Source organism: Tachypleus tridentatus, chromosome 12 (assembly GCF_004210375.1).
Source record: "Tachypleus tridentatus isolate NWPU-2018 chromosome 12, ASM421037v1, whole genome shotgun sequence".
NCBI lineage: Eukaryota > Metazoa > Arthropoda > Merostomata > Xiphosura > Limulidae > Tachypleus > Tachypleus tridentatus.
Window position 1 is genome coordinate 97,553,002 of NC_134836.1, and position 16,290 is coordinate 97,569,291.

Here is a 16,290-nt window from a genome sequence, read left to right on the forward strand (position 1 = left end):
CAAGTGTATCTATATATGGTACACGAGTGCCAGAGTAACCCGTACTTACTCAGGCCCCTTTCAGGGCAATGTCCATAAACGATCTCTACATACACTTGGTGCAAATAAAACATTTCTCTTATAGTTCCATAGATTACTTGCACTTTCATCAGTTAGATATTAACTAAAAAACGTTTACATTTAAATACCCTTTCAATGTTTTGTAATTAATCTCATAATTAATGTGGAGTCTAGTTAATAGGTGGCCTTTTATTATTTTTTTTATATATTTATTTTTATTTAGAAAGTATATATTCACTGGGGAAAGGTGAATATGTCTATCATCAACATGTAAGCAGTACCTGTCAAGTTCGCTCACTAGTTCATTTTTGCTCCAATTTTTATTAAAATAATTTACTGTACTATGTAGGAGTCTATCCGCTATTGTTTCGATGTGTGCGTATTTATGCATAAATTCAGAAGATGTTGTTCTAGGTACTTTATAAGCTGTTGTGCGTAATGTATTTTGTATTGTTTGCAGTAGTTTTTTGCTTACATTTATCCATGCAGTAGTTGCATAGTCAATGACGTGTCCATGTATGTTTTATTTTTTTTTGATGTTGTCTGCCGTAGTTCCACTGTTTTTGCCAGTTACACTCCTAGCAGAGTTTGTTTTTCGCCAAATTTTTGTTCTAATATTATTTGTGTGGTTTACCCACATTAGTTTTGAATCAAACGTAAATCCTAAGAATTTTGCTAATGTAGCAATCTGGAGTTCTTCACCATTCATGTAGATCTGTTATTGTTCTTTTTTATGTTCAGTTAATTTTGTAAATACTACTAGTTGTGTTTATTTTGATTCTGTATTTTTGGCAATATTCACTTATCCTATTTAATTGTGGTTGTATGTTTGTGGCTGCTGTTGCTCTATAGTTTTATCAATGTTCTGCTGCAGTTTCAAAATACAGATGCCTCTGAACATATGTCAAGTCAAATGTCATCATAATTATTTTGTAAATTATTTAATGATACTATTGTTTACAATGTATTTTGTTTGAAATATTTTTCCGTATGTGTTTAATTTACATGTTATGTTATGAAATAATGTCACATTTACTACCGACTGCTTACGTTTTCTTAGCTTATGGGTTCCTTATGATAATGATATGTTGGTGTGAAATATCTTGATCGCTGTGGTATATATTAGTCTGTTGTCGCTACTTGGTGAGTACGATGCTTTTCAAAATTAATATATTTTATATTGTGATTTAATAATCGGCTCTATAATCAGTGAAACATTCCTTTCCTTAACAGTGATGATAATTATCTAAATTAATTTATTGATGTACGTGCTCCGGACAAAGTATGTATGTGAAGAATGTTTATAGGGTTGCATTCAAAATTTAATATTCTAAAAGCAAGAAAAACATTTAGGTATCAGTTTAAATCAACAAGAATTTTCAAAACAATGTCATTATTGATACATATTTATCTTACATTAACTAGTTCTTAGTTAATTACAGTTGATATACATGTATGATATCTGGTTTTTAAAACTATGATTTAAGGTTTATAAGAATAATTTCAACTCGCACTCTTGAAAGCAAAATAATTTTATAGCAGTTAAATTTTAAACGTTATTTTAATTTAATCGTTTAGTTTCTTCGTTGTGTGCAACATCATTTAAACATGAACTTAATTTAAAAACTACTGACCCACCAGTGGCACAGCGATATGTCTGAGGACTTACAAAACTATAATACGGGTTTCGATACCTGTCATGGGCAGATCACAGATGACCTAAGGTGTAGCTTTGTGCTTAATAACAAACAAACAAAAACTACTGACATGACAACTAAGAAAAAAATAATTCTATAACTTTTTGACGCTAGGTGAAATTAAGGTATTTTAGATCAACAGAGTGTTGTCATGGTAACAAGACTGTCTTCGCATGATGTTGTGAATACCAGATTTATATTTCTCGCTGTGGAATTAACCTTTCGCATGATTTATTTCTCTTCCAGGGCAAATGTTTACATGTTGTAAATTGTTAGTAATTATGCAAAAAAATTATAATTCTTATAATAATTCATCGTCGTGTTTATCATGAACTTACAGTTCGGCTTTTCACAGTCGAACTTTGTCATGAAGCCATTAGAAACCGCAAAGAATGGCATCAAATGTAGACAACGATGATTCTAAGGCTGGTTTCGAAGAAAATACAATTGCGGATGGAGGTACAGCTGGTGATTCACCTGCTGAAAGTGTAATTACTGCAAACGCTCCAGATGCTAAATGGATTCAAGTTTACGTCAATGGCGACGAACACTTCCCGGGGTTTAGGTGTTTGGTGAACAATAAACACTACAGAAATTATGAGTCGCTATTAAGTTACTTGACAGAAAAACTTCAACCTAGTTTTGGGGCAGTGAGAAACATTTACACACCTGTAAATGGAACAAAGTTAGAGGAACTCAAAGATTTAAAAATGAACCATAAATATGTAGCTGCAGGCAGTGAGCGACTTAAAAAACTTGAACCTGGGTAAAAAGTTTACATTACTTATAAATAATTTAAGTGTATCAAGTTACAAATTCACCAAAGCTGCTGCTTACTGTATTACCAAAACAAGCTAAACTCAAAATAAAAATTTGTAAACACTAAAACAGTAATTTATGCTCTAAACATTCAAAATTGTTATTCCAGGTAAAGAATCCATTATTTTAATTGAATATGATATAACTTCTGAATTGGGGAGAACAAACAAAAATTTGAGGTTTTTATATATAACACATCCTTGTAAGGAAATGTGTTTAACAGATTCAAGCCCAAGATTATGCTTGATAATGAATCTAAGTTAGTTTTGTAATTATTATGTAAATAAGTACTTTAATCAATTTCTAGTCCTATATATATATATATATATATATCAAGTGGATATTAACTGAATTGATTTACACATGATATGACCTAGATTTTTTTAAAAGGTGAAACTTAATGATTTGTTGGAAAGAAGCATCTCAAATATATGTACACTTTCACAGAGGTATCTTAAATCCAGCATAGCAATTGGCTTAGAATCTGTTTCGTTTCAGGTAAAGTGGTCTCAACTTGCAACTACATTTAGGTCAGCTTTGCTTCATACCTTTTTAAAAGGCAAATATAGAAGTATGAACAGAATTATCATAAGTCTTGTTAAATGTTCCTGTTAAGCTTAAATAGCTGTAATGAAATGTTGAAAACAGTAACACACTACAGAAAGTTTCTTACAAATTATCTGATTTGTTATTACCTTAACTAGGTTAGTTTATAGATGTGTTTTTTTTTTTAAGTTTTGTAACAGTATTATAAAAACTAAACCATATCTGTGGAAGAAAGTAAACAAATCAAGTATATTTGAAATGATAGATCAATAACCTGAGTTGTAAATTGTAAAATTAATGAAATCTTGTAGCTACAGTAATTCTTACTTTAAAATAATTAAACTATAAAGTGTGAAGATTTGAAATAAAGAAAAACATCAAGATAAAAAAAAACATTAAATCTAATATTGTTAGAGGAAGCCTCCTGATCCTTTGAAGTCATTTTGCACCCATGGAAACATACAAGTAAAAAAATTATATTACTTAAATACTTATTCACAAATTATTTTCAAACCAAAATGTGCATCTTGGCTTCCAAAACTTAACTGTTTGCTATTATAGTATTATTCAAGTTTGTATTTCAGCCTTTCATTCTGGAATTCAAGCTTTTTTCTTTTCTACATGCAGAAGTTCATGTTAAAACCAATGTCTGTTGTGAATTAAATGGGGGAGAGGCCTACTTGAGCCTGAAGCCTTGTTAGCTCTGTTATACTGTGAACATTAGCATTAGCTGAAGATCCTATGTTCAAACCTTATGCAGCATAAACTACTTTTCACCTATACCAGATTTTTGCATCTTGTGAACTGGACATAACTGCCAGTTGTTGTGACCTGCCATATGTGAAAATAGCTATCCAAATTTTATTGAAATGCTCTTATCATCTGAGCTACCAACACTTCAAGCCTGTGTTCAGTAAATTACCAATAAGAAGACTGTTTAATCCCATGCAGGTTCTTTAATAGGAGTAGAGTAATAGAAAGTGGAGAGGAATGGCTTTATACATGAAACAGTTGTGTGCTCTTAAAAATAACAAAGGTAATAGCAAGAAGAGTGAATCTATTTTGGTTTCTGTTAGTAGCTGTAGGGAGAAAATGATTTTAGTTAAAATTTGTTACAGACATCGAATGAGACAAATGAAATTAATGACAAACTACAATGAGATTAATATTTCAGCATTAATCAAATCATAATTGTAGGTGATTTTAATTTCAAGCATATTGATTGGGAGGTGTAAAAGTACATCCATGAGAGGAGGATTCAGCTTTTTAGAAGCTGTTCAGGATGGTTTTGCTCACCAATTTGTTAGAAACCTTACTAGAGTCAGTGCTAGTTCCAATTTAATATTAACTTCTAATGAAGATATGGTTGAGAATTTAGAGACTGGGGAATACCTTAGTACAATAAGTTATTTTTTTGTTCAGTTTAATGTTTTATTTTGTATGGAGGTCAGAAATAGTGAGGTTTCATTTAAAATTATTTTTTTAAATTATCTGTTGAATTGAGTAATTGAATTAATTAGAGATACTGATCAAATGTATAAAATTTTAATTATTGAAGATGTTCCTTGTAGAAATAACAAAGAGGTTGCTAGAGTGAGAGATCAGGTTTCCTTGCAAAGTATATAAACAGTAAAATTAAAGAAATACATTATAAACTTAAGAAATTAACTTTACTCCCATGATTGGAGATTTTGAGGATTATAGAATATCAAAAGAGTTTATCAAATAAGACATTAAGAAATCTAAGAGAACAGATGAATAAAAGTTGGTTGAAAATGTAAAAAATTAACAGTAAGAATTTCTTTATATACATTAAGGGGAAGCAAAGTGATAGGATTTAGAGTAAGGTCTTTGATGGAAGACTCATTTCTGATTTTTATGAAAAGATTATGAAGTTCTACTTCATAAATTATTACTGATAAACATTCCTTAATCTGAACAATTGCTTGATAAAAATAAGATCAAAGAAAATGATCACATTCATTCTGAAGTTATTAAGAAAAATTGAGAAGATTAAGGTTTAATATGTAAGTCATTTGTCACTTTTTTTTTTATTAGAGGTCAAGCACCAGAACATTGGAAGTTGGCAAATTTTACTTCTTTGTTTAAGGGAGGTGATGAACATTAGTGAAGTAATCATAGGCTTATTAGTGTTGGGGAACATTTTTGATTGAAAAAGAACAGCTTTGCAGAGTCATTTAACAATGTCTAAATTTTGTTTGATAGTTAACGTAGTTTCAACAGTTGAAAATCTTGCCTTAATAATTTTTTTAACATTTTTTGAAGAGGTTACTGTTTATATAGATGAGGGCAAGGTACATATCTAATGTATTTGGATTTTCAGAAAGTATTTGACATGGTGCCACATAAAGACTTTTTTAAAATAAAAAACATATCTATAGGTGTGAAGAATATGTTGGTTTATTTGGTTAAAAAAATGGCTAGTGGGTGGGAAAAAGCAGAAGGTTGTTATAAATGGAGTTCAGTCAAGCAAGATTAATGTCACAAGAGGGCTACTTCAGGACTCAGAATTAGGATCTTTGCTCTTTTTTTATTTACATCAATGACATAGATGGAGTAATAGTCAATAAATTACTTACGTTTGCTGATGATATTAAGTTTTTGGTTGTTGATGGCTATGAAATGGAAGATGTTGTACAAGAGTATTTAATTTGGTGAATAAATGGTAGAGGGATTTTAATTATAATAAATACAAGCTAATACATGTGGTAACATAATTTGAATTATAAGTATAATTGTGATGGTAAGAACCTCAATAATGTTATCAAAGAAAATGATCTAGATGTTTCTTAAACCATTCGAGCTAATGATATCCAGATAAATATTGAACACAAAAAAGTTGTACTTTTATTGTAGAGGAGAAGGGCTACTGGAATTATTTGCTGAGGTGAAAAAGTTATAATAAAAGGACAGATTAACATTTTTGAAATTGTTTTCTTTTGAAACAAGATGAACTAGGGAGGTTCTGGTTTAATTGTTTAATGGAAATGATATTGTAAGTTCATGTTTTATTGTATTTAATGGTGAGAATGATAGAATCAATGGATGTAAATTTAAATTTTGGTGAGTTAGGAGTTGTCTTCATGTAAGACAGTTTTTCTAACAGTTTAGTTGGCTTTTAAAATGACATGTCTTTATATGTAATGAATACACTAAATTTAAGGGAGTTGAAGGGAAGGCTTGATAAATATTTTAATTGTAAGATTTTGTTTGTTTTTCTCAGTTTGAAAAATAGGTTTAGAGAGTAGACAGGCCTAGATGAACCAACAGTTCTATAGTTGCCCTTAAATATTATAACATTCAATCCATCATTACAGTTAAACTTACTTCTATGATGGAAGACTTAGAGAATTATAAGAAATCAAGATGGTTGGAAAATAAGTATATGAAGAAAGGTTGGATAAAATGTAAAAATTAAGAGTAATGATTTCTTTAAATATATTAAGGGAAAGCAGAGTAACAGGACTGAAGTAAGTTCTTTGAGGGATGATTTTTTTTCAAGAGCTTTAGAAGATTTATCAATAATCACACCCAATTTCTCCTACCAGTGTCATGACCCTTGAACAATTCCCACAAACACATATACTTACATGTATTGTACCAGTGTATGCTGTAGTTGTCATATTGGTGCAGCCCTCCACCAGGAGGAGGGTGACACATACTCTTTAAACAGTAATCCCCATGAACACTACTAGCACATTTTAAAGTTTCCTGTCACTTTGATCAAATGCATTTCTTTATTTAGAGCTACTTTACCTTTGTCCTTGTTGCATTTTCATTCCATCCACTTGATTATTATTTTGTTTTCTATATCCACCATATATTTTTTAATTCTACTGTATATGCTAATAAATCAAAAAATAAAACAGGAAAAACAAACAAATCCAATTTACTATGAATTTTGAAATCCTTGTTGCTTCTAAGTCCCAATGCCTAAATGTTTCTAGTCAGGTATTTTATACATTTTTATCAATGGGAACTGGAAATGTTATTTGTTTATAATATTACTGCCAAAGTGCATCAGATGGGTGGTTTCCATTTGTCTACCTGTTCTCCAGTTCAGGTCCCTTGTTGTTCTGTTTCATTACTTTCTTTGGAACCTACCTCATCTGTTGGATATCTTGACCAGCTTTTTCCACTTCTAGACTTTGTGAGAAACAGCAACCACCTCTTCCTTTGTCTGCTGTGCTTGTTACTCAGGTATTTGACATTTTTCTCTTTCTTCAGTGGACCCTTTTTACTCTTGGATCCATTCACTTAATGGACTTTCTTTTGCTGACTTTACTTTTCCAATTTCCCCAGACATTTGTGCACATGCTCATCCATTTCTATCCCTACTTCTTATTGGTCAGTGCTTTCTCTGTCTGCTTCAACATAATGTCTTTCTTTCTATGGTCTGTGGTCATGACCTTTTTAAATTTCTTAAACACCAGTCTCTAGAGTCCCTCCTCTCTTTCCTCCTTTGTTTTTTTCTTAAGAGCAACCTACTCTTCTAAGTCTTACAGTTACTCAAACCTTTTACTATATCTCTACTTTTCACAGTACAACTGAGGGTCTCCATTGTAGTTCTTATAGTTTTGTAAAGGACATAGAGAATAACCCTTTTTACTTGTTTGCCATCTTGGCCATCATCCTAAAATTCCTTTATTGGGCTGGGATTGTCAAATTCACTTAGTGGCATGTTAGGTCTCAGGGGTTTTGACTTTGATGGCAAATGCTTACTACAGGCAAACTGGATGCAATTTTCAGTTTTCCAGTGTTTTTTTGGTTTTTTTGCATTTCACTACTCCTCTGATTAATATTTTTCTGACCCCTCTCAAGTCCAAGCTTTCCCTCACCACACTTAAGACTCAACTACTCTGAATGTCAATATTCTTAGCCAGGTCTAGGCCAGTCTTTTTCTTTATGCCTATACTTGTCCATTCTCATTTTCCCAGACACTCTCTGTCATTTGTGATACTTTTTGCATGATTCTTCTGATTGTTCTTTTATGGTGGTTCAGTTTTGTTTTCTACTACTGTACTGCTTCTTCCCACAGGAAGTTCTTCCCACCTCTTTTTGTAAGTCTTTCCTCCATCAGCCATGAATGTCTGTTGTTCACAACATGTTGTTGGGTGTACTTCTTTTTTTCTCTTTTCTTTATCCATGTAAGCAAGCTGTTTACCACTGTTTGTCTCTCTTTAAGTTCCTTATACCATTTGTGCCTGTAATATATTTTCTCCTTCTACCTGCCTGTGATTGTCATCATATGGACATTTATACTTTAGATGTTTCCTAGACTCTATCACAGAGACCAGTTGATATTATATTGTGACTACTTCTTTCCTCTAAAGACTATGGCTGTCTATGCAGGATATTGAATGTTTTCTTTGACCTCTCCTACTTCTGCTTCCTCATTTTAAGATTATTCCAATAATGATTATTTTTCATGCCGTATGTGGGCATTTCCTAACTTTTTGCTTGGACTTCCCCTTTTTGTGGAATTTTCCATAGCCTATTTTTACCATGACATACCTCCTACTATCATAACTTATTCCCTTCCACTTGAGTTCATCAGCTCATCTATTTAACATATTCTTCTGTAGGTGGGTCCAACCATACTCCTTTTGTTTCACCTACCATCAGATTTAGCATAGCATAGTTTCTCTTGTCTGTTTTTGATGCCAACCATTGGAGGAGATCTCACAGGCTGGAAGGTGGACATCTTTCAAGACATTCATCTCCCCTTACATACATCACTGAACAGTTTAATGCAACTCTGGTGTGCATCTCCTTTCATCTCCAGTACATTCAGAGGTTTTAGCATGGTTAGTTTGGTCTGTTGCTTTTCATTTTCAGCTCCATATTACCTACACTTTTCGTGGCACTGCCATTAGTTTACCAATACTTTCATATATATATTAAAAAACGTATGATGAATAACAACCCAAAAAAGAGAAAATAAAAAACAAATAAATAACTAAACACTGCATTCCTAATTTTTAGTGTTATCACATTCTGTTCAGTAGCCAGTATTGCCACACAGTTAATATTTACCTTAAATTTGTATCTAGTGTTAAAAGCAAAACATACAACACCAGGCCAAGTCCTGCCCTTAAACATGGATCACACTTTAACCATAGTAATACACTGACCTATCTACCAGTTGGGCCGCCACTCCAGTGGTTCATGCATATTTTCCTATACTGTTCTTGTAGTGGAGTATAGGAGAACCATTACTTTTCCAGTCCTACGTAATGGGGAATGCTAGTGTGGAAAGTTCACTTTTGTAAATGGTGTTTTCCTCTCTGGTAAGAGAGCATTTGGACCCACTCCTTATTTGAAGTGTAGGTTTGGAGGTGTAATTCGTTAAAATATCTAACAGTGGATATGTCCAGCTGGATAAGACCTGGATTTGCCTTGGAATGTAAATGAGGACTTCTTTCCTCTTCCCAATAGGGTACCCATCTCACATAAGTATTTGATCAAGTCAAAAGACTTAAAGCCATATCCACGCATTCTAATGCACTGCCCACTTTTGTGTTGCATAACCCCCAGCACGGGACCTTTTCAATATGTACCATCTGGTCTGTTGTCTTATAAAAGAAAAAATAATGAAGAAAAATCCCTGCTTGAGAAGGATGTTGTCTCACACTGGGTTCTGTTCCACCAGGTGGTCTTTATCTCCCATAAATCATACACTAAGAACTTTCCTTTTCTGTCATTATTTCAGAAAGGATTTCATTTTTGTAACTGATGAGCAGTTGCCATTTTAAGATTATAGTTATTAATGGTGCAGAGCAGTAAGTAACATTTTTGTTATTTGAAGATGTACTTCAGATAAAATAGCCTTATAATCACGTGCTGGTGCTGACAAAGATTAGTGTGCGTGGTGATTGTGTTCTTTTTATATTGGTAGAAAACTAAAGTATTATGGAATTCCACATTTGTTCATGATGTAATAGCTGTTAGTAGTGCAGAGAGGTAAGTACGTATGTGAAGTACATTTTCAAGGCTTATCTTATTGTATTAATACATTATTAAATTAACTTGTGTATGATTCAAGTGTTGAGTACATGTTAGTGAATTAGATATTTTTCAAGTGTTAGAACAAAAATATGTTCAACTTCACTCTTCAGCTTGGGCAAACATAGATGTTTCTGACATGATACCTTCTCTCACATAATAGCTTTTCTCATTTAGTGTTGCCCTCTATATGCACTAATTTTTTGCTTGCCACTAGCCTCAATACTCTCATGTGTTTCACATGGCACAGCTGCATTATAGAATGTAAATAAATGTGACAACCCCGTACCAGTAGGAGTGCAACACACCCTCCTGTTTCTATAACGTATAACTATCTTCTCTGTTATATTTCTTATACCTTCCTTTTTCTGACTGCCCATTTTTATTGTCCATTGGAAGAAACCATTCAAGCTGACATGCAGATCACACTTAATGCACCTATATCCATGTGTCTGTCTCTTCCTCCTCAGGATACCAAATTTTTCCTGTTGTCATTCTTCACACCTCAGTTGACCTATGAGTGGATAAGTTTTTATTTCTGTCTCAGGTTCTCTAAGGTACATGTTAGATTCTGCCCTGTGGCAAGTGATTCATGTCCAAGTTTACTAGTCTATAAACCTGCACTGTGTGGCCTTTCTGATCAATAATGCCCCCTGTTGAGATGTTGCCCATCCCTCTGATTTTAGATGAATAAATTGAGACCAGCATGCTATTAAAAGTAGGTTTTTGTGGTCACTCATTGCACTGTCTCCAGTACTGCATTCTTTTGGACTCCCTACTGTGTTGTTCTCTTCCTCATCAAATGAAGTAAGAAAGATTTTGCCACTTACAAGCTTCTAGCCATTTGGGCAATGGACCAGGAAGGCATCTTCCTGAGTTTGCTCAGTCCTCTTTAGTTGAGAGAAGATGGTGTGAACCATCCTATCACAGAACAAATATACATTTGCAGATGAAGATGATCCACCAGAATGTAGTTCACTCCTTCTTCTGGGTCCTCTTATTGTATTGCTGCCTGGATATTAGTTCTTAGGTGTTGTGGTGTTGGATTACAGCTGGACCAGCTATTATAAGTCTCACACACATTGCTGGTAGGGAGCCCTCATGCTATTGTGAACTGGCAGATAAATTCCCAATGCCACTTGGTTTTGTAGTTGAATGAACCACCATGTTGCATTCCTCCTTCCTACCATTGCTTGGACATTGGTTCCTGAGTAGCCTGGTTTTAGTTATATACTGGGTTTGCACACATGTACTCTGCTTGGGTAGTTTGAATGGACTTTGTTTTCCCTTCATCTTCCTAAGCTAGAGGTGAAAGTGATTAGAACCCCTCTCCTTCTGCAGATCAGAAAATGAATCCTGATTCCCACTGCTTTTGGTCTGGTGTTGATCCACCAGTTATGGTCTGATGCACCCTACCCACTCTACAACATTTGTTGCATCCAATTACACTCAATTTAACATCACATATTTTTGCTATAGGAAAAGAGTATGCCTGGTTCAGATGTATTGTAGATTCCCCACATGTGTATTCCTCTACATAGAGATGTTATGATCCATGGGTTCACTTCAGACACTTTCTGAAGGATGATCATTGACGTAAACTTTGCATTGGTCCCTACACTAGGTCAGTGTTAGATTCCAGCTATTACATGAGAGAGATATCATATTAGAAGTAATACTTTTCCTAAACTGAAAATGTATTTCCTATACATACTTACTTCCTCTCAAAGTTCCCACCCTTCCACCCCACTTCCAGTGCTTTTTCTTTTTTTGCCGAATTTCAAAGTGAAGATTAGGTTCTACAACATAGAGGGTGAGCCAGCTGTGTAAGAAGGGTGTGTCACACTCTTGTTTTGTCCTGCTTAGTTGCATGCTATAGCCCACATTAAATGTGTGAGGTATGTGATAGTATCAAGGCTAGTGATGAATGAGAAAAGCTATTATGTGAGAGGGGTATGTATCTACTGGAAATGCATTTTTAGTTTATGAAAAATATAACTTTAAAGTTTAATTTGTTGCTTTGTTTGTTGCTGAGCCAGATAAATGCCTGAAGAACATTTTGTTGTTGATCCATAGTTGGTGTGATATTTTATGTAACAATAAGACTGATAATATTCTAATTATATTATTATTTACTGGCCTTATATGGGTTTCTAGTGAAAATTGTATCACTGCCAATAGCATTCCAGTTGTACAATTTATATTGTGTGTCAATAAAGCTGTTCCTCATTACTACCATTCATCAGGTCAGCTGACTGCTTACTGTTTAGTTTAGTTCAATGCAATGTAGAAAATCTAGTGAACGTTAAACTAATTATCAGACAGTGGACACTAGTTCATAAGACAGTAGGTATTACTTAAATATTACTATTTGTACATTGTATTATTTTCAGAATGTTCTTACAAGAATGCTTTTTAGCTATAACATTGATAAGAATGTTATTAAAGTTTCTAAACATAAAGTACCATTAGCAAGTGGTTTCTGTTTATACATATTTATTTAGTAATAAATTATTTAAAGTAAATCGTTTCTTCAAAACAAGGAAATACATATATGCTTGATATACATAGTATAGTTTTTAATTAAGTTGGATAAAATGTGAGTAATATTTTAGTCTCGTGGTAGATTTGACAATGCGTAAAATCTTAATACAGATTTTCTCATAATTAGAAGTATCTGTCATTATGTTATTTTCCATAATAAAGTGGTTAATTTAAGATTCTCTTAAGGTTTAAGAACACTAATAATTAAGCACTTTCATTTATTTCATTGGATGTCTGACATTTAAATTCCAAAAGATCAAGTTTAAGAAAATTAGAAAGAGTAACAAAAGCCCACCAGCAAACCAAAATCAACATTTATCAACAAAACAACCAATTACTTTTAAATGCAATTCAATTAATATAATTGACTGCCTATGAACAGTAATTATATCAAATAGTGTAATGTTAAATAATCTTTCTGATTATTATTTTTTCAAATCATTCAAACTGTCCAACTAATCAAAACATTGCCACAATGAATTCTCATTCAAATTTTGATTGATTCAATCACCTGGTGTCACTTCTCATGTAAATAATGAACTTGTCAAAACTTATGCTTCCAATAATTAGTTTTTGATTATTCCAGCTATCCAAATACTAAATGAGAATACTTCATTAGTTGAATGTAATTGATGAAGGAGCCAAAGGATTAATTAATTATCAAATTCCACTGATTTGCCAGCTCTACCATTTATGTTCTTGTACCTATTCAGTAAAAACTTAAGATAATTCAAACTAACAACACAAACCATATTGTCAGCTAAAACAGTATAAAAGTTTATAACTTTAGCAGAAAATAATTATTTTGGGGGTATCTTTTTAGCTTAAATTCCAAAGCTTAAAATTATTACCTTTATTATTTGTGGAATAATCTGTAGTGAGTGTAAAGAAATGTCAATATTTTTTTAAATATCAGTTTGAATATTTATTATACCATACTCTTTTGCATGCATATATTCAGTCAGTTTTTTTGTTTTGTTAGTTACTCAGTCTATAAAGGTGCATTTTGTACATATTTATAAATATATATCAATGAAATATAAAAAAACAATCAAAATAACAGAATATTCAGGGGCTAATTTAGTTTCTCTCAGATGTTTCTTTATAGTTCATTTTGTTCTGAACACTTTTTATTTCCTCTACTGGTTAGTTTTTCTGCCTTCATGTTGCTTAACTTCATTTAGACATTTACCTAACTGTGCACTGAAACTAAAACTTCCATATTTTTATGTATGTATCTTTTGAAAATAAGTTATTTTACTAATGCAACTTGTTATCCAGATAGTGTTCTATTAAATGCTGAAGTCAATTAAGATACCATTTTAATACGGTTTAAATTAAGCTCCTAAAGATACAAATAGAAACATTTAAACATATTTGCAATCAACTCATCCTTTGCATTTCCACCCTTATATGTAATGAGTGAAAGATACATGTTTATATATGACTAGCCTTCATTTTACTATAAATGTTCAATGCATTGATGTCAGTTTTATTTAACTGGATTTGAGTGCGAGCTGTAATAACTGAAAATGTTATAAATAATTATTGTAACTATCAGTTTCCAAGTTTTACCATCATATAATAGCTTTCTTCTTCACAGTCTAATTCAACACAAATTAACTTTAAAAAATTCAACTACTTATCTCTCAGCTTAAAGAACGAGATATTATTAAAAAATGTGCAGAAGTAACATATAGCAAACTATACTGGAAATTATTAGGTTGCCCAAATCATCTGAGTTAAATCATACATATAATGTAAACTTTTGTGCAAGAAGTTACAGAACACTTGATATAGTTTAATTTAGTAATATATTATGTATAACTGACTCTAAAATGCTGTAAAAACAAGTGACTGTTTGTTTTAGTCTTAATTTAGTGAATGTTATATGTGTTTTTTTCATTTGTTTATAACAGATGTCATTTACCTTAAAGCTCCTAATAGGCTTAGAAAACTAAGTCATGTCATTTATTGTCAATTGATTTTTAAATAAATATTTTACCTCAGATATGCAGAAATTGGAGGAAATCTTAAAAAACCTGTTCGCAAGGTCAACCCAAAGGTATGTTTGTCTAAGACATATTGAATATTGTAAAGAAGCTTTATTTGTTTGTTTTGTTTGTTTGTTTGTTTTGAATTTCGCACAAAGCTACTTGAGGGCTATCTGTGCTAGCCGTCCCTAATTTAGCAGTGTAAGACTAGAGGGAAGGCAGCTAGTCATCACCACCCACCACCAACTTTTGGGCTACTCTTTTACCAACGAATAGTGAGATTGACCATCACATTATAATGCCCCCACGGCTGAAAGGGCAAGTATGTTTGGCGCAACGGGATGTGAATTCGCGACCCTCAGATTACGAGTCGCACGCCTTAACAAGCTTGGCCATGCCGGGCCGGCTTTATTTAATATACTTTTCCAATAGATCATAGTCATAAGGAAAACTCAGTTATAGAATGAAAATTTGTTATTATTATTAAACAATTAAAAACTAGAGAATTGATGAAAACAGTGAATAAAAAATTAGATTTTGTTGAATGTACTAACTTATAATGATCATATTTTCTCTTGATTTCTACCTGCTCGTTGCAAGTTATTTAACTTAATAAACAGAATTTATTGGTAGAGAAAAATGCTGAAAGTTACAAGGTGGAACCTCAAATTCAGTAATGGAAATTTGTTCCTGCTTAAAGTAATTTACTTAATAATTAAGTTCAACCTTAATATAGGAATTTTTATGTGTTTATCTAATGGATTTTTTATTATTTTATTTATTATTGTCATTAGATTATTTGTGGACATTCTAATACATATTACAGTTTTAATAAGTAGCATTGCCTCATCCTATTTTGTAATACACAGTGATGTTCACTGTATTGTTTTAAATGTTTTGTTTACAGGTAAAGCCTGCTAGCCACAGTAAAGTCCAAGACTCTGTCAAAATTCACAACTCATCACCTGATGTGGTGACAATCTTGTAAGTTATCAGGATACTTTTATTGTATATTTTACAGAAATCATCTACAAGTAATTGTAAAATTTAATACTTGTCAAAAGGTATACAAGTAGTTGTAATCATTGGGTATTTTATCACTAATGATGGGGTTACCCACAAATTTGGAAATTATAATTTATCAAAGATTCTCAGCCACATTCCTGTATATATATCACAGTTTAAACTATTTTTGATGACTAATTTAACCTGTGAATAGATCCTTAAGAAGTATGGTCATGTAAGCTTTATTTAGATTTTTTATGATTGTAAATATGGTAAGGCAAATAACTAAATATAAAATTTGCATACTAGGTGAAAAGTTATGAAAGTTAAATACTCTGTACAAAGCTATAAATAAATCAAAAATAAATTTTTACACTTGGTGTTTTGAGATAAATAATACTCTACTATAAAGTAATTTATAGTACAGTATTATAGTACCTAATATGCCTCTAAAGCCTACCGTCAGTGCTCAAAACTCACCTTGCCATCAACTGGGTACTTTCCTAGTACCTATCTTATCTCCACTACAAGGAAACACTAAACATCACATTCAAAACTTAACAGGTTCTATAGGATAACTCAGAAAGCTACATATCAAA

At 32.3% G+C, this 16,290-nt stretch overlaps 1 protein-coding gene across 1 annotated transcript in view; it reads left to right on the forward strand.

Moving 5' to 3' along the window:
• Window positions 1–1,903: 1,903 nt before the first annotated feature.
• Window positions 1,904–16,290, forward strand: part of LOC143234100 (doublecortin domain-containing protein 2C-like) — a 45,997-nt gene continuing 31,610 nt past the window's right edge. Inside the window, exons 1-3 of the mRNA XM_076471163.1 lie at window positions 1,904–2,523; window positions 14,703–14,757; window positions 15,594–15,670. Coding sequence (XP_076327278.1) covers window positions 2,150–2,523; window positions 14,703–14,757; window positions 15,594–15,670 — 506 coding nt within the window. The 5' untranslated portion in view covers window positions 1,904–2,149. The remainder of the gene's footprint in view (window positions 2,524–14,702; window positions 14,758–15,593; window positions 15,671–16,290) is intronic.